At 38.7% G+C, this 19,889-nt stretch overlaps 1 protein-coding gene across 5 annotated transcripts in view; it reads left to right on the forward strand.

Annotated features, from left to right (window-relative positions):
• ZNF106 (zinc finger protein 106) overlaps window positions 1-19,889 on the forward strand; it is a 60,501-nt gene that overhangs the window by 15,876 nt on the left and 24,736 nt on the right. For 4 of the 5 annotated variants that reach the window (XM_060618809.3, XM_060618810.3, XM_060618812.3 and 1 more), the window contains exons 2-5: window positions 2,830-2,915; window positions 7,851-7,912; window positions 13,822-14,022; window positions 16,903-19,083. In XM_060618809.3, the coding sequence (XP_060474792.3) occupies window positions 2,862-2,915; window positions 7,851-7,912; window positions 13,822-14,022; window positions 16,903-19,083 (2,498 nt within the window). In that variant the 5' untranslated portion in view covers window positions 2,830-2,861. The remainder of the gene's footprint in view (window positions 1-2,829; window positions 2,916-7,850; window positions 7,913-13,821; window positions 14,023-16,902; window positions 19,084-19,889) is intronic. The other variant, XM_060618814.3, reaches the window with a different exon arrangement.

A 19,889-nucleotide genomic window follows, 5' to 3' on the forward strand; every position in this document is an offset into this window, starting at 1 on the left:
CTCTGGGAAAATTTCCATGCTGTTGGAATGCTGAACTTTTGAACAGTACCAAATTTTGTCTAAGCATATTTTTTTTTACTACTTACTTGCTGAGATATTTGGATCTATCACTGTATGCATGTGAGCTGTTAGTAAACAGTAGATTTTTGACATTTACAAAGTGATGTTGAGGAGTTTTGCAAATTCAAAAATTTGCAGACACCACTGCTTTAGCACATAAATTCCTCCCTAAAATCTGATGAAATATATGGTGACCTTTGCAGACTCAACAATTTTTTAAATATAGGACGAAGGCATTTAGGAGGCTTAATGTCTAGGAGTTATAGATTAAATTAGGGTAGTTTATAACTTCATTACTTCACAATTTTAAGGTCCCTAAGGAGTGAATCCAGGCAAGGAAGCAGATATGTCTGTTAGAGCCTGGTGTTTCATGTGTGGAAGGAAAAACAGTGATGCTTGGGAAGTGAAATTAAATTCTCATGTAAGGCATCTTTGAAGGGACATAAGAGAAAAATATGCTAGCGCTAGAGGATTGTAAAATAAACCTTCTGGTTTTAATCCAAACCTCAGTATTTACTCAGCTCTATCTCACATTTGGTAACCAAAGATAGTTCCATTTGGAACAGTTCTACAAATGCTTATGGGATGCCCGCATTATGGCAAACATGGTTTTAAGTGCTAGATCTATACTAGTGAACAAAATATACAAAGTCCCTGGAAATAGAATTAAGAATTAAAAATAAATATATGCTATTTCGGGTAGTAAGAGATACTTGCCTCAGATGTCTTTTGCTGTTTAACAAGCTAGCCCAAAATTTCCTGGCTTAAAAGAAATATCTTACTGTCTCTTAACATTCTGAGGGTGGAAAAGGCTCATCTGCATGATTCTTTAAGTCGTCTTACTTGGGGACCCTCATTGGCAGCTTACCTGACATGGCTCATTCACCCAACATGGCTGTCAGATGGTGCTGGTCATTGGGTGCTCAGCTGGGCCTCAGTTCTTTTCCCCTTGTCCTCTCCTTGTGGCTTGGGCTTCCCACAGCCTGTGGCTGGGGAAGGGAAAATGAACCACACCTTCGATGGGTGGTGGTGATAAGATTAAATTGCAAAAGAATACACAGGGTGGGAGATAATGCTGTGGCCCTCTACAGAAACAGCCTACCACAGTGCTATTAAAAATATAAAAATCAAGTAGCATACCCAGTAGTTCCATGGATCTGCCTCTTCCTTCAACAGTATTTGGATGTATCAGACCCAGGGATACCCCTTCTTCCAGCCTTCTACCACTCTCCAACCTCTTTTCCAGTCACAACCTTCAGATCCATCTTCTAAGCTATCCCTTGCCTCTGAGACCAGCTAACGCTGTGGTTTTTGGTTTTGTTTTTAAGATTAGTTCCTTATTGCCAAACATGAGCTCCTGGATTTGTCAGAATTATTCCCCTGAGGTGGTAGCTGCTGTCAACCTCCTGGTCAACCTGTATCTGCAGGTTTCCTACACCTACTTCTCTCTGGGCTTATATATCAACCATGATGTTGTGACTCTGGCACTTCTACAAGTTAACTGAGGAGAAGTGTGGGGGTGCCCACCGTCTCCTCAAGATGCAAAAACTAGTGGGTGGCCGCACCCTCTAACACAATATGCAGAAGCTGTCCCAAGATGGGTGGGGTGAAACCTTGGACACTAGGGGAGACACTATGGTCTTGGAGAAGAAACTGAACCAGACCTTTTTGTATCTGCATGCCTTGGGCTTTGCCCATGCAGACCCTCATCTCTGTGATTTCTTGGAGAGGCATGTACTTGATGAGCAGGTGAAACCATCAAGAAGATGGGCAACCACCTGACAAACCTCTGCAAGCTGGCTGGTCCCCAGGCTGGGCTGGGCAGGTATCTCTTCCAAAGGCTCACCCTCAAGCATGACTGAGAGCCTCTGGGGCCCTCTGAGGGCCCCTCTGGCATCCCCTTGGTATCAGGCTTCTGCCTGAGCCTCTCGCTGCAGCCTCTAGGCAGCTTTTTAACTGCCATGGAGCCCTCTCCCAAACCGTGGACCAAATGAAAACAATAAAGCTTTTGCAGCAAAAAAATAAAATAAGCAGATTAACAGGAAGAAGGAATGGGGAGCAAAAGATATAGAATTGTATAGGTCAGGTAACGCCTCCCTGATGAAGCAACATTTTAGATACTTGAGAGAATGAGCTATGAGAGCCATAAGGACATCTTAAGGAAGCATATTCCAGGCAGAGAGAATAGGACATATAGAAACTCTAAGGTAGGAGAATCCTTGGTGTGATCCAGGACTAGCAAGAAGGGCAGTGTGGTGGGGCATGGAGTTAGATTGAGAGAAGCAGATATTGTGGCCAATGGCAAGGGACTGGATGTCCTGTGAGTGAGATGGGAATCTGTTGGAAGATTTTGTGCAGAGTAGTTAAGTGATCTGACTTAAATTTTAAAAGAATCCTGTTGTGAGAATCTTTGGCTCCTGTTTTGAGAATGGACTATGAGAGGACACGAGTGGAGCTAGAGACTCAGGTCAGTAGGCTAGTGCCATGTGAGATGACAGACCTGCTAAGTAGTGAGGCTGGGGTGGGTTTGGGATGCATTTCAGCATATGGGAGTGGCAGGATTTGCTGATGAGGGTGGATTTGGGGTGAGAAAGAGGGATCGAGGATGACTTCCAAAGTTCGAATTTTCATTTACCAGCGTGGGAAGACTGGGAAGAGCAGGGTGGAGGTGAGGGAGACGCAAGACTTGTACTTTTAGCTTGCGTTGAGGTGAATCTAACAGGACATCTGGGGAGAAAAAGGTTGCTAATTGTTACTTCCTCATTGCAGGTGTGACGTTGAGTGCTTCAGATCTGGTCACTATGGTACGAGAACGAAAATGCATATTGTGCCACATTGTGTACACCTCAAAAAAGGTAATAAATAGAAGAGGGAGAATCCAAGGCTTTTGTGACTGATTTTTTTTTTCCCCAGAGACATCACGTGGAATTTGTAGATAGGTGAAAGCTTTTAATGGTGTCTTGTTTCTTAAACCATAGTCTCATTCCACTGGTTTCTTTTTTGCTGCCTCATGAAGCCAATAACTGCATTATTAAATCTCTACCCAGAATTTGAAGATACTCAAAAATCAATAATAAATAGTTACTAATTTAGTCAGTAACTAGTTACAGAGAAGATGCCTTAAAATTCAATTTATTTGAAGTTATACTATTATCTGAGGAGCTAAGGATACAGCATTTGTTGTCTGTACCCGCATTCTGCTTCTGCCCATGCTTGTGAAAAGTGCAGCACATCGAAAATGGTGTTAGCAATACCCTAGATGTCCACAAGGTGGGAGTGTTGCTCAGAGAAAAAACACATCTTTCAGAACTGAAAAGAACTTGTACCTTAGGGAAATTGACTGCAATTTGTCTCACTTTTTGCTTTTTCTTGACTGTGTCGTTTGGTTTTTTTTTTTTTTTTTTTTTTTTTTTAAATTTTTTTTTTTAACGTTTTATTTATTTTTGAGACAGAGAGAGACAGAGCATGAACGGGGGAGGGGCAGAGAGAGAGGGAGACACAGAATCGGAAGCAGGCTCCAGGCTCTGAGCCATCAGCCCAGAGCCCGACGCGGGGCTCGAACTCACGGACCGTGAGATCGTGACCCGAGCTGAAGTCGGACGCTTAACCGACTGAGCCACCCAGGCGCCCCTGTCGTTTGGTTTTTAAGTAGTGCTGCTAGCTAGAATGCTGAGAGATTTTTCTCTAAGCTTTTTTTTTTTTTTTTTAATTTTTTTAATGTTATTTAGTTCTGAGAGAGAGAGACCAGAGCACAAGCAGGGGAGGGGTAGAGAGAGAGGCAGACACAGAATCCAAAGCAGGCTTCACGCTCTGAGCTGTCAGCACAGAGCCTGACGCAGGGCTCAAACTCAAGAACTGAGAGATTATGACCGGAGCTGAAGTCGGACACTTAACCGACTGAGCCACCCAGGCACCCCTCTAAGCTTTTAAGATGTCCTGGATTGTCACTGAAAATTCAGAGAACTGGGAAGATTATCATGAGCTACGTTAGCCAGAGAAGTTTGAGTGAACCTAGAAAGATGTTTGGGAGAAAGATGGTTTAAAGAAATAAAAGAGAAAGATATTTTAGGTGGAATAACAACATGTACAAAAGTGAAGAGGTAGAATGGAGTGTAACAGTTCTAGGAGTCTATCAGAAGGCTTATCTGATTAAAACAGTTTTGTTTTGGGAATAGTGGGACTGCAATATAATTTGTAATTTAAATGCAGATAGTTATAAACCGTGTTGAATGCCAGGCTGAGGGGTTTGATTATGATCCATCCAGTAGGCTCGGGTAAAGAAATGTTTTTTGTTTGTTTGTTTGTTTTTCCTGTTTGGGATTTCTGTTAGTGATGGAAAAATCGGTTAGGAGTTTATTTATTTGTTTGTTCATTAATATTGTTTTAAAGTTTATTTACTTAGAGAAAATGCAAGTGGGAGAGGGGCAGAGACAGAGGTGGAGAATCCCAAGCAGGCTCCATGCCATCAGCACATGGAGCCCCACACGGGGCTTGAACTCATGAACCCACGAGATTGTGACCTGAGCCAAAATCAAGAGTCTGACACTTAACCAACTGAGCCACCCAGGCACCCAGTTGGGATTCTGAAATCATGTTTAATAATATGGCTGATATCTTTTACAAAAGTAAAAGAACTGTTCTTCTAGTTTAAAATTTTTTTGACCAAGGTTTATGCTAATTTGTAATAAATAGAAATTCCTTATGGCTCCTTTCAGATTGGAGGGAGATGGGAACTAGAGAAGATGTGAGAAGGATAGGCAGACACTCAGGTGTCAGACTTTCATGGTTTCAGACTTTCATGGTGTAGGAGCCCTATCTTGTGATATCTCATAATTTTGCCATTTTAAGTCTTTGGACGTTTCTTCTACTCTAGTTTAAAACGGTTTTGTCTCTTTATATTTTTCCATGGATCATAATGAAGTTAAATTAAGAGCTGTGATTGATTACCTACTCCTGCCTTAGGAAATGCCAATGATAGGTTTCTTTTTTTTTTTAATGTTTGTTTTTGAGAGAGAGAGAGTGAGCGAGCATGAGCAGGGGATGGGGGGGAGGGAGGTCACAATTTCTGAAGCGGGCTCTGAGCTGACAGTTGAGAGCCCGATGTGGGGCTTGAACTCACGAACCATGAGATCCTGACCTGAGCCTAAGGTGGATGTCTAACCGACTGAGCCATCCAGGTGCCCTGTCAATCATAGGTTTTTAAGTGAGGGAATGTGTGATTTAAGTGTTCAGATTAATGTGGTGTTGTGGTGCCTGGGTGGCTCAGTCATTTGAACCTCCAACTTTTGATTTAGGCTCAGGTCATGATATCGAGCTTCGTGGGTTCAAGCCCCACCTCGGGTTCCGTGCTGACAGTACGGAACCTGCTTAGGATTCTGTCTCCCTCTCTCTCTCTGCCCCTCCCCTCACATGTGTTCTCTCTCTCTCTTTCTCAAAAATAAATAAATATTAAAAAAAAAAAAAGTTAACGTGGTCTAAGAAATTAGCAGAATGGGTTAGTTGAAAGGAATAACTCTGCTGGTTTTAGATAGATTATGAATAACTTATGTTGAAGCAGTGCTTTCTTCTAGTCTCCCAAACTAGCATAACCCTAATTTCTCCAAATATACTGTGGAGAAGAAAAAGAACCTAAATGTCCTAAGTATGGGGAAAAGCTGTATACTGCATCCCTGAGCATTCTGATGCTCATTAATTTATGAAAGGCTGAGAAGCCCTGGAGTTAAGAAATACTAAAAAAAATAATAATAAATTTGTTGTTTTCAGTGTTTTCTAAATTTGTTCAACTGCCAAATCTTTTTAAAAAAAATTCTTTCCTCCTTCTTCTTTAGAAAATATAACATAGTTAATATAGAAGAACTAAATAGAAGCTTGATAACTGAGCAAGTATGTGTTTGGGGCTATTACTCTAATCCCGTGCCCATGGATCTTTCCTAGTTATTTTGAAAGCTCAGTTGTCACACTATTTGCATTCATTCCTTGGAGCAGGATGGGAGAGGATTTCAGATGTAAATTTAGGAAAAGATTTGTGAAGTGTTTTAGACAATCAAGTCATGTTAAAACAAGTTTTGAATGATAACATTTTTATAACTGAAATAGAATATAGAATTAATTTTTATATCAGGATGACCTATTTCAGTGAATGGTGTTTTGGTCAGAATGGTTGCAAGAAACAGAGGGACTTAAATTTAGCTCAAGAAAAGGGAATTTGGCACATGTAAATCTCATATAAGGAAAAATTGAACAAAGGGATGCATAGGGATTTGAGTAGGTGTTGTATATTGTTCATGGATTTTTTCATTGTTTATTATGTCACTAACTTGATTCAGCTTTCAGCTATGTAAGTGTTCATTGTAATTAGTGGCCAATCAGGTGTAGGTAGAAGGACGTCACATGTAAAGCCATCCTCCAAGTGAAGCATTTGTAGAGATAGGAAGGAAATGATGGTCATCTTCAATAAAATTGTCATTTAAGGGATGTATTTTGAATCACATCCCTGTTTGTCACACTGTAGTAGATAACTTAAAGTAAGAATAGGTTATTGAGTTGTACTCTTTGACAAATGAATTGTATATAATGAGAAATCTGAATGCACTAGATGGTTACAGTGCTTTGATGTCAAAAACGTCAGGATCTGAGTTCTAGTTTGACCACTTGATTATCTCTGACTCTAAGAGGGCAAGACTGAATATTTTCACACTTATCCCTTCAGTGTCTAAGTCTGTACTTGGCATATAATAAGCAGTGATAAATACTTGGTGAATAAATGAGTTTGCTCCTGTGTATCCTTGTATTCTTTTGAAATTAACAATATTCCCTCAGCAGTGTTGTGCAGTTCATGTGAAGAAATGTTTGAGGCACTTAAACACAGGGCACGGTTAATAGTAATAGTCAACAATTATAGTAGCCCTTTTATTATACATGTCAACAGCCATTCGTTAATTATGTCGTGCTAATTATGTCGTGCTGCGTACGTATACTTGCGCGTGACAAAGGGATAGACATTTACAGCTTTTTGAGTTTTTGGAGGTGTGTGTGCATATGTTTTTAAGTGGAAGCTCTTCCTGCAGATTTTATTTTCTTCCCACTAAGAATGGGATGGAGAGAGGAGAGAACCTAGCAAATTTTCAAACATTTCATCAGAATCAAACAAATCAGTGGGGGAGATTGGGCAGTGAAAATGAAAGCATGATTGAGCTGCTGTGTTCAAAGCAGTTTTTAAAGACTTCATAATCAACCACGGAGAAGTTCTGTATCTGTAACTTCTACCTAGAATTGATATATCCATCTGTTCATTCAGCAAATGTCGACAACCAGATGCCAAGCCCTGGCCAAGACCTGAGTAACAGTTGGAATTTGCTCTTGAGAAACTATCAGTTGAGTAGGGAAAGAAAGTCTGGAGAAAAGTAGCCAAAGAGCTGAGAAGTTAAGTGATTTCAGAGATTTTTTTTTTTCTTTTTTAGATAATTGTAGTTAAATTCTTTATTTTGGGATAGAATTCAACCACATAGTTTATCTTAAATATTTTGCCCCCCCCCCCAAGACAGTATACTTTCTAACCTTTTTGGAAAGCCATTTAATTGTTTTTTTTCTTAACAGTTCTTTTATTTAAGAATGAAATATGCCCAAAACATAGCTGAAGAATTATGAGGAACTGGTTTCACTATTGAATTGAGAAGGGTAACCATGGCAAGGAACTTGAACCCTAGTTGTTGATTGAGTAAAAACAGAGGGATTTCTTTTCCCAAAACAACCCCCCCCCTTAGTTTAATCTGCTTTCTTTAATTTTGAAGGAGATGGACGAACACATGCGGAGCATGTTGCATCACAGGGAGCTTGAGAACCTGAAGGGCAGGTATGGGAACGGCTGTATTCCATAACTTGTGAATGTCGTGGGAGCTGAGTGCTGAGGGTGCCTGTTAGCTTATTTCATAATAATCCTTCATAAGTGAATATAGTCCTATGACATAGAACTGTCTTTTAGAATTATTGACGAATATAGTAGTTTTTTTTGGCATTCAAAAAGGGTAAGTCTTTGTGTATCTGGAATGTGTAGAATTCACAGCAGCTCTAACAAGCAGATTGCAACAAAGGTGGGTGGGGATGGGCTGGTTCCTCATTAGTAAATATTCTCATCCAGACACACCAGTCTTGAAACTAAGACATTTCATGTTAATTGTCTCAGCAGTGTTACAAATTATTATTACCTGCCATAAACCTTTAGAGTTAGTGGGATAGTCTGAGAAGTCCAAAGTGTGCTAAATGGCAGCAAGTCTCTCATTAGTGTAAATAAAATGAGTGCAAACTTTGAATATTTAAGAATGCTGTTTTGTGATTTAAAAGTTGAGATGTTTAAAGAAAGAAAAGCTAATAAGCACCTTTGAAAAATTAAATATAACATATGTGTGTATTCCATGTCTCCCCCCCGCCCCCCCATCTGTGGTTCTTTTTTGATGTTTTTCACTTACTTGAATTTGAGATTTGGAAACAGTATGGAATAGAGAAAGATTGGGAAACTGAGAAATATTAATTTTATCTTTTTTTTTTACTTTGTGTCTTATTGCATGAATAATAGATACAGGCTTTGATCATGATGCCCGTGTAAGTCATTCGAAGTTACTTGTGTTTTAAGTAGTACCGTTTTAGATTGTGTGGGCAAATTAATATGGTAGTAAACTTTCAGCGTACGTTTAGCCTATTAGTGGAGTTTTTCCATGGTCTCCGTTCCCTACTGTGTGAAGGTTAGGTCTATACAGCAGTATAAAAGAGGCTTTCATTTAGATTTAATGTGGAGAATTTTTATTATAATACCTTGAATATATGTAATCTTTTAGTCATTATCATTGGAAATCTGTGAAATATAGTCAACCTTTGATTCTCTAAATGTGGATTATCCTAATTACCTCATCCCATTTCCAGCAGACTTCCTTTTGGAATTCACCTTTCTCTGGGCTGTTTACCTGCTACCTGACTATATTATAAATCAAACAAAACATATGAGGTCAGTAAATCTAGTCCTTAAGAGAGAAGCCAATTTTTTCCCAAGGCTAATGCCTTGTTTTGTTCATACATCCACTAATCAGGTATTTAAAACATTAAAAAAATTTTTTTTGATTACTTAAGATTCATGTTCAGTCAATACAGAATTGTAAAAAGTAAAAAAGGTAGAAATCCTCTCACCCATATATTACTCCCCACCCTGCCCCAATCCTACTCCCTTTTTTACAAGAAAGTCATCAGTTTAGTGTATATCTTATCCAAATCTCTTTCTGTATCTATGCATAGATTTATATTTATATGTAGATATATAAAACCATGTAGATGGTTTTGTCTTACTAACGTAACTGAACTACATGCCATGTATTTATTGTTCAGTAACTTTTTTCCTCTACTCCTGCCCATCAATTTAACTGTGCTTTGGGGATTTTGTGTATTTCTAGTTATTTGGAGCATAGTCAAATAATCAAGGAGAAAGCATTTAGAAGCCTCAAAGCTGACAATAAAAATGTCACCCTTATCATCCAAACTCATTTTATTTAGAGGGATATACTTTAGTACTTATTTATTCATAATTTAGACACAGTGCTAACAAGTTTTATATGGCTTCCTGGCCTGTAATAAATTATGAGAAGACAAAGCAGATAACAAGGAAAAACAGCTGATGAAACTATAAAAAACAAAATTTCAAAAATCATTTACTTACTTGGAGCATTTACTGTAGAGACAAACTGTTAATCCCTCATTTGTACCATAGGGACAAATAGTTACCAGTCATTATTTTTCCTTCCTCTCCTCAGTTTGTGATTATTTTCTGTGGAATTCATGTTTGATTACTGGCTTTCTGATGTTAAGACTATCTGTTTTTCTTTATATGTATATCACTCTAATTTTTAGTTGTGATCTGGTTAAGAAATGTAAAGAGCATACTTTTTAGGTTTTGAATACAAACTTGATTGAGAAGTGAGACATTCTTATTTGGTTCACAATTGTGGACATCTGGAGCATTCCCCTATTTTTTCCCCAGTCTGCTTTTTCAGATGCGTGGCCTGTTTCCACAGATAAATGCTATTACAAGGGCACAACTTTATTTATCAACCAGCTGTTGTGGTATAGTTAGAGCAAGCTTAATAAAGAAAAGCTTATGGGTAGAATATCTTAAGGCTTTGCCTTTCACACATGAGAGGAAATTGTGTGGTAACAGGATGAAGTTAATTTGGGCCCTTCTTTAAATGTCCTGAGGACCGTTTTTGCTTTTATTAGTCAAGAAGTAAAGCAGTACTTTTTCCCCAACAATTACTTACGTAGTTATACAAAATAGTAAGTATTTTAACTGGTTATTTGATAGAGAATTGGGAAATAGCATCATTAAAATATTATTTAATTTGCCATTAGCTTTTTAAAATACGTGGTTTCCCTAACATCACATGTGGAGGCATGAATGCATATTGTATGTAGAACAGATAATATGCCTCCAGACACAGACTCATTTGCATTTTTAAGAGATGTGGTTGTCCTAACCCCCTGTTCTTTCCCAAGATAAATGTGGATTCTCCTTTTTCTCATTTTGATGTTTCTTGCAAAGATTCTTCCCCCCCCCCCCCCCCCGTCTCTCTTTTTTAAACAAGAATTCATCTATAAGAAAAATGTTAGGGACTTTTGTTTTGGATAGTTTGCTTTTAGTGTTAACCTTTATTTGTATTGCACTTATTGCCTGTACCCTTTTGGGCAGGATCTCTTCAGGTGTTTTTCTATTAAATACGACTTTATTAATTTTTAAAAATTAAATATAACTTTAGTACTATGGTTACTATCCTTTCTTACAAGGAAATCCCATGTGTTTAAAAAATCTGTGTTTGAGTGTTTGTTTCACATCCAGCATATGCCTGTGCTTTGGGGATCGCAGTGTGTGGGTTTATGATTATGGATGTTTGTTTTTAACAGTTAAATACTGTTTATACTGCATTCCTTAGTATTTTAAACAGTATGGTCTTCCAGTAATATCTGTAAAGAGAGAGGGATTTTGGTGGTTTGGATGTGAGAAAAATTCTATCCATTTTAGAAGTAAGGGTATAATCAGAAATTTTACTTAAGAATACCTTTTTGGGGGTGCCTGGGTGGCCCAGTCAGTTAAGTATCTGACTCTTGGTTTCAGCTTAAGTCACGATCTCACAGTTTTGTGGATTCGAGCCCTGCATCCGGCTCTGTGCTGGCAGTGCACAGGGGATTCTTTCTCTTGGGATTCTCTCTCTCCTCTCTCTCTGCCCCTCCCCTGCTCACCCTGTCTCTGTCTCTCTTAAAAAAAAAAAACAAAAAAAAAAAACTTCAAAAACTTAAAAAAACAACAACAAAAAACCCTTTTGGAATGATGTCCCTGGTACTACGATATACGGTTTAGTATTCTGTAAGTTTTTAGGGAGAAAAGTGGACTAAAACATTTTTCATAGTTTTAGAGAGTTTAGAGCCAAGAAGATTTTCTAACCAGAAAATTCACTTGATTCGAATTTTCTTTTTGACTTCATGATTTAAATTATAAAACATTTTTTTTTTTAAATCGAAGCATAGTTGACACACAATGTTACATTAGTTTTAGGGGTACATCATAATGGTGCAAGACCTCTGTAAGTATGACTCGAATTTTTATTATAGTGTAAATTCTATATTCTAGGTTAGTTGGGGTTTTCAGACTTCTGATGGTAGGTAGATTTATATTTACATATTTTTAATTTCTTTCTGTGTTGCCATGAGAAAAGGCTTGATTTCTGTTACAAGTTAACATCCACTTTTGTTTTCTTGAATGTTTTTATTTATTTTTGAGAGAGAGAATGTGAGGACTAGATCGGGAGGGTCAGAGAGAGAGGGAGATACAGAATCTGAAGTAGGCTCCAGGCTCTGAGCTGTCAGCACAGAGCCCGATGTGGGGCTCAAACTTACGAACCGTGAGATGGTGACCTGAGCTGAAGCTGGACGCTTAACTGACTGATCTACCCAGGTGCCCCTTGTTGTTGTTGTTTTTGTTTTTAAATAAATGTTCAGGTGGTCTGTAACAGAAACCATCTTTTGGTAAATGAAGTGCTCAGTTTTGAGGTTCTCTTCTGGTTAATTGATGTGAATTCCACCATGTCTTTATAGATATACTTGAGGGGAGGATGGAGCATTGTTGTGCATGGTGTGTGTCTGTCTTATCAAAGACAGCATGTCTTTTTGTGTTGGTTTTTTAAAGGTTTATCTATTTTTGTGAGCAGGGAGAGGGGCAGAGGTAGAGAGAGAGAGGGACAGAGGATGCTGACAGCAGCGAGCCCAGTGCAGGCCTCACAAACTCACAAACTGTGAGATCATGACCTGAGCCAAAGCTGAATGCTCACCTGACTGAGCCACCCAGGCACTCCTGAATTTTATTTATTTATTTTTTGTAAGTTTGGCAAAGGTAGAGAATTTAATCACTGGAGAAAGCACCAACTTAATTCTACATAACTACCCTTACCGTTGTTTTCCATGCTTTTTGTGGTTACCTCCATAACTGTTCCTCCTTCCTGCTTTTCTTTCTTTTGCCTTTAGCTGAAGGTGGTATTTCAGTTGGTGGCTTAGGTTACCTACCTAGGACAGTTAATAATTTTCCCTGGGTACCTCTCATGTACACATGGGATATACACGTCAACAAACTTCTTATAAAATAAATAAATAAGTAAGTAAGTAATAGAGATTGGCATAGGAAGTACAAAAAGATCACTTGTGTAAACCCAAGACAAATGATACAGAGGTGGGCCCATCTGGATTATTGAATGGATTTTACTGTCCATTTCTTACACTTGTGGCCATGGTGTTCAGATGTTTCCCATCAATGACTGCATAGACAGCTGAACCAATCAAGGGATTTCAGGAAGCTAAAAAACCAGTTAAAACACTCATCTACTACAGCTCTGGATGTCGACTCAAGATTTTGGTTTCTTAAAACTGGCCAAATGTGGGAGTTACCATTAACTGTGTAAAGTAAAAGGGGAAAAAAAAAATTGCTCAATTTTCTTTCTGAACAAGAACTGGTTTTGCTTCTCTCTAAACTTTTGCATTTTCTGAAACTTGAGAAAAACCATTTGCCTAGCACAGCTGTTAACTTCCTACAACTGAAATGCTTTCCATTCCCTTTAAATAAGCCCTTCTGAAGCAGAATGTAGGTCACATGTATCATCCAGCCCAAAAAAGTTTGCTGAGACTCCTCCTATCATTTGCTCTGGGGTCCGGAATCTGCACATTCCAGGCAGAGCTCCAGCCGGGTCCGATTTAGTTACCACGTTGGGATTGGTTAGGCTGCCTGCTCTTTTCTCCACCCCTAAACTTTCACTGGGAGAAAGCTCTTGAGCCTGAGATAAAATGGAAGCGCTGTCACCAGGCTTCTGAGTGCAGCTGGCATCATGGGTGTGCTCTAGAGCAACTTCTGTTTGCTCTGAGCCCCCTGCCCTGCCTCCCCTTTCACCATGTTTCCTCTGGCAAGATTTTAAGTACAGCAATTCAAGAAGATTTCTCCTCCTAAACTACATTATTCTGAAGTGTATTGCCTCTTGATTGCTGGAAAAGAATCTTAAGTTCATTTCAAAAATAACTTATGAACAAACTTATTAAAAGTGATGAAAGGAGCATTGAAATTGATTAGCACTAATCTTCCACTGTGCCAAAGCGTGCAGTGTTTTTCAGAGGAAACCATACCAGATCTGGTGAGTGTGCCATGCCAGTGGGCAGAATTGAACGTCCCTCATCTCCCTCTTTCCCTAGGGACAGTAGTCATGAATGCCGAGTGTGCGGGGTCACAGAAGTGGGTCTTTCTGCATATGCAAAGCACATTTCTAGCCAGTTGCACAAAGATAACGTTGATGCCCAGGAGAGAGAAGATGATGGAAAGGGAGAAGAAGAGGAAGAAGATTATTTTGACAAGGAACTCGTTCAGTTAATAAAACAAAGGAAAGAACAAAGTCGGTGAGTAATTATTTTGATTTTTAAAAAGTCTGTCTGAAACTGTGGTAGAGAATACATTTTCCATTTCCGTACTTTTCATCTAGTAACTTTCAAACTTATTTTAATTGCAGAGGTTAGCTTGAGGTTGCTGTCGTATGCATGAAATGTCAGTGGAATCCTCTCTTGAACTACTGTACTATCTGCTTACAGAAAAAACAAACTCAGTATTATCCCTCCATAAAAGTTAGCTATAGGTGCTACATATCTGAAATTTTTACTGTGTTGATAACCATGTTTAAAACTGGCTTTATTCCAGTTTTTTTTTAACACCAGTGAATGGTTTTATTTGATACCCAGAATGTCTAGTGGAAAGGTATTAGTGTATAAGCTTCCTTCATATATATTGCATTTCTTATTCTATCCGTCAGTAAAAAAATGTTTTGCCCCATGTGAATTAACATGGTGCTTCTACCAAATGTGATTTATTCTTCATTATTTAGCGTTTCAGTAAGTATTCACTGAATACATTTGTATCTTAAGTTTGACAATGTCAGGATCATTTGAGCAATATAAGTTTTCTAGCTGTACTACATAATTTTATACCTGCATCTATAATTCGGGTATTAGGCTTTTGTATTTTTACATTACTGAGTTGTGGCCTAAAGAGTTCAAGCAGAAATTTTCAGATATGAGTAAGAGAGAGAACCATTTAAGAGGTTGGGTGATTTTTCAAGTCCTGGAATATAATGAGAAACGTTATACGTTCTAATATAAAATTTTAAAGATTCTTTCTGAGTACTAGTTATACCAGGTATGCAGTCTGTATTCAGTTAGTGGTTTAGTATAAAAAGGAAGTAGTCTTTACTACTTGTAGTATATGCTACAAGTGTTTTGAACAAGTCCTTGAAGGAGACTTGTCTCCTTTCTTAGTCTTAAAATGTCAGTAGCACCTGGTTCTTAAACCCGTTTTGCTGCTTAGTCCTTCAAATGACATTGTTACTACTTTCGGTATAGCTGTAGTTTATTCTTGTTTTAGGGTGTTGAAGCCTCTAGGAGGCTAACTTTTATTTTTTTCTTACGCATTTGTGCCATTATTAGCTTATCTGTGTAAATGATTAAACATTAAGTCAGAAGGTAAAAGAGCTTCTCAGTAAATTAGACATTCACATTGTAGTTAATATTCTTTGAATATTCTGATATGCTTCTTTGGTGATGTATTTATAGTATCTATTATTTCTTCACATTTTTTTCTCTTTTCCTTCATGAGATTTTTAATTTAGATTGCTTTTTTTGGGGCTATGGATTTAGCTGCATGCCATTGTCCCCGCGATCTAGCCAATTCACACTGATCTAGGAATTCTATTCTGTGACAGATTTGTTGCCCAGTTCTGGATCCCATTAGTGTAGCCAAGTCCGCAATCTCCTTGGATGTCAAAAGTATATAGTGCTTAGAAACAAAAGATAAAAGCAATTTGGCCAATGGTGTTAAAAAAAAAAAAATCCTGCACATGTATGTAATAATACTTGTCACTTGGTGACTTAGGGTCTCCTGTTTAGAAATGGTTGTAATTCATAATGAAAGTGGATGTTTGAACTTTCAAGTAAATTAACTTTGAATTCCATCTTGTGAAAAAGGAAGAAATTCCAATTTGTGCCCAAAATCTTAGAGACATTAGAAGTTTTTAGAACCAGTTAGAGTCATTACGGAGTTTAAGTCAAGTTAAGAGAAGGGAGCCCAATAGCAGAAACTTAGTTTGGGGATTTTCAGTTCATCAAGGGCTAACAGTTAAGAGTGTAGACTCTAGAGTCAGTCTGCCAAACAAATCTCTCCTGTACCACTTACTGGCTTTCTAACTCTAGGCATGTTACTCTACCTCTCTAATGCTCTGTTTCTTCATCCAAAAAGTAGGAATAAGAGGAATAATTGCTTCAGAGCTGTGGAAACTAAATGAGATTATAAAGTGCTTAAAATGCCTGACAGTAGGCACTCGATAAGTTTTAGCTAGTATTATTTGTTTTTCGAGCACCTACCACATGTGTTAAGCACTATGCCAGGCATACCACAGGCAGTTTATAGAGGGAAGTGGTTTTACACCTATTCCTGTGATGTTTACTTAAGTCTATTCACATTTCTGTGGGCTCCTTGTCTAACACGAATAGTTCAAACAGCTGCAGCTTTATAAAAACCTCTAGCTCATGAAGCTCCTTATAGCACTGATTGTGGGTACTGCTTATTTGGTATGTGCTATTTTACTCCTGTTTGTGACCTTATTTTCTCAGCTAGGTTGTAAGTCTTTCAGGAACAGGAACTATACATAAAAGTTTTCTTTCACAACTAACAGTCACTGAATATGTGCTGGAAAAAGTGTTTATTAATGAAAGTGATAATGCAAAGTGAAATCTTAGCATTTAAAATAGGTTAAGAAACTGGTTTTTTCAGAAAGAATCTATGGCTGGAAAAATCCACAGTATTAAGAGCAGTGGAACTTAGGTTGTATTAACTGTGATAACTAGCCAAAGCTACAAGATACAATTATGCTTATTTTCAAAAAGCTACATAATGTGAAAATAATAATTGGATGATGGGGACAAAAGTCCCAGAACATGCTAAGAAAAGCAGGAGCAGGAAAAGGAGGATAGTATAAATGTGTCAGATTTTTAATATTTCTGGAGTGATAGCAGAAATGGCATATCGTTTAATATCTGCATCCATAAACTGTGAAATATAAGTTTAGCAATATCATTTAAAGACGGGAAACAGCCACTACTAGAAATAAAAATAGACTACTGTATGTTCTAAGTAGCCGAGGAGATAGGTAGAGGAAAGTTTGATGGGTTATGCCTTTTAAGGAAGCATGATAATTACTTTAAATCACTAATGGAGAACTGTTTTTCTTCCAGACAAGATGAACCTTCCAACAGCAGCCAAGAAATAAACTCTGAAGACAGGCGACCCCAATGGAGACGAGAAGACCGAATCCCTTACCAAGACAGAGAGAGCTACAGTCAGCCAACATGGCATCATCGCGGACCTCCTCAGCGAGACTGGAAGTGGGAGAAAGATGGCTTTAATAATAGTAGGAAAAACAACTTTCCACATTCTTTGAGGAATAATGGTGGACCAAGAGGATGTTCCGGGTGGCATAAGGGTGTTGCAGGAGGCTCCGCGACTTGGTTTCACAACCATAGTAATTCTGGAGGTGGTTGGCATGCAAATAGTGGAACGGTAGATTGGAATCATAGTGGTACAGGAAGGAATTCCAGTTGGCATTCTGAAGGAACAGGTGGCTTTTCCAGTTGGCATATGAACAGCAGTAACGGAAACTGGAAATCCAGTGTACGTAGTACAAATAGTTGGAATTACAGTGGCCCCGGAGACAAATTTCAGCCAGGCAGAAACAGAAACTCTAACTGTCAGATGGAAGACTTACCTATGCTGTGGAACAAGAAATCTAAGTCTAACAAATACAGTCAGGATAGATACAGTTGGCAGCGGCAAGAAAGCGACAAAGTTGGTGCGGCTGCCACATACAGAGGGCCTTCTGAAGGATTTACAAGCGATACATTTCCTTCAGAAGGCTTACTTGACTTCAATTTTGAGCAGCTAGAAAGCAAAACTACTAAACAAACAGATACCATAGCTTCCAAAACTGGTGGGAAGAACAGCAGTGTAGCAAGGGAAAAGCTCCGCCGCTGGACTCCTTACCCTTCCCAGAAGACTCTGGATTTACAATCCGCAATGAAAGAAGGCGCTGGAAACAAGGCAGAAATGATAGATAAGCCTTTCTTTGGCTTTAGCTTGACAACCACAGGAGCAGCAGAGCCCCAGAATGATGGAAAAAGTAACTCCCCGACGCTGAAAACACAAAAAGAAACACATACTGGATTGCTTAGTCACAAAGCCCCTTCTGACTGCACTGCTCCCTATGAGGCGGCGAGAGAGTGCCCCGTCACAGAGAAACACGAACAAGAGCTTAACTTAAGTAAGATGCCATCATTGAAATCTGCACTCCTTCCAATTCCAGTCACTAAATCAGTTCCCCAGAACCCAGATTTAAAGAATCCCTCAAAAAACACCAAAACAAATTCCTTTTTTCCTGGAGAACACTCAAATCCCTTGAACAAACCCACTGTGGCAGACAGTCATGGGTCTTACATAACCAAATTGCAAAGTTCATGTCCTCGTGTTTTAAAAGGGAATAAAAGTACATTTGGCACTCAGGTGGAACCTGATAAAAATGTAAGTGATACTTTACAAAAAGCCAAAGAGGTGCTACAGTGTCATGAATCAGTGCAAAATCCACTCCTTAGCACTTCTAAAAGGACCAGGAACTATGCAAAAGCAAGTAGGAATGTAGAAGAGTCTGAAAAAGGATCTTTGAAGATAGAGTTCCAGGTACGCACATTAGAAGATGAAAGTGATGGGGAGCTATCTGACACAGAAAAGCATGGAACAAAAATTGGAGCCCTGGGTTCTGCACCTACAGAAATTTTATCCTGCAGCACTCACATCACTGATGAGAAAGACGGGGATGAGCAAAACCTGAAAACATGTAGAAAACTATCCACTAACGCATGTAATTCAACAGTTCATCAGAAAGAACCTGAGTTACAAATGACATCTGCAGCCAGTCCGCACTCTGGCTTACTGCTAGACTTGAAAACTTCTCTAGAAGATGCACAGGTTGATGACCCTGTTAAATCTCATGTGTCTTACGCAACAGAAGGTTTCGAGAGTGCTAGCTTGGATGCAGAACTTCAAAAAAACGATATCGGTCCGTCCTCAGGCCCTCTTCTGCCTGACCTCAGTAAGCTTGGCTTTCCTGCCTCTCTCCAGAGAGATCTAACCAGGCACATCAGTTTAAAGAGCAAAACTGGAGTACACCTTCCTGAGCCAAACCTCAATAGTGCTCGCCGCATACGCAATATCAGTGGTCATAGAAAGGGTGAGACGGAGAAGGAGTCTGGGCTCAAGCCAACCCTTCGGCAGATTCTAAATGCATCCCGGAGAAATGTCAACTGGGAACAGGTCATCCAGCAAGTAACCAAGAAAAAGCAAGAGCTAGGCAAAGGCTTGCCCAGGTGTGTGCTTCTTTTTAGTGTCCATTTCTCTCTCTTTTTTTAAACTTAACCCTTTGCCCCTGGCCAAGAGAATTCTATTTGTTGTATTTAATTAAATGCTTGCAAAAAATACATGTTGTAGATGTCTGGTTTAAATATTAAATAGTGACTGCTACTCTATAACAACGCAATAAAGTGTTTCCTAACAGGGAATTCAGGTTGCAAGGAAGCACATCAACCTCTAAGAAATGAAATGAGATGGGGACGTGGAAAAAAATTATCAGAAGTCCATCACTTTAGTTATAGAGGCCAGAAAGTAACAGCATAAAAAAGTATATCAGTAGATTTGTATCTATCTCTAGATCTTAATGACTGGTACAGTTTTTAAGTGTAATTGTTCTTACGACCTTTTACTCAGAATCTACGAATAGTTACCCTTCTGTCTTTATTCCGGGCACTATATTCGTGATCACAAAATACTTTCTCTTAAGTACTTGTGTGATGTTTTGGCTGTTCATCTTATGCTGAGATGCTAAACTTTTCTGAATGGTAGAGCAGCATTCAGTGTAGGTTTGCTACTTGAAAATCAACCTGCTGTGTTATATAGCCCTTCAAGCTTTAAATTTTATCCTTGATGAAATAGCGTATTTATTGTGCACTCTTTTCCATAACTTGAGTATTGAGATTATAAAGTTCTTATCCTTAGCCCTGTGCCTGTCATTTGTTGAATGCTCAGTAAATATTTTTGTTTGTGTTTGGTTTGTGTGCTGTTAAAAATTATTATGGTTGGTTTAGAAAAGCTCCATGATAATAAAGCTCTCAATTTT

This window comes from Panthera onca, chromosome B3 (genome assembly GCF_046562875.1).
Source record: "Panthera onca isolate mPanOnc1 chromosome B3, mPanOnc1 haplotype 2, whole genome shotgun sequence".
In the NCBI taxonomy this organism is placed as follows: domain Eukaryota; kingdom Metazoa; phylum Chordata; class Mammalia; order Carnivora; family Felidae; genus Panthera; species Panthera onca.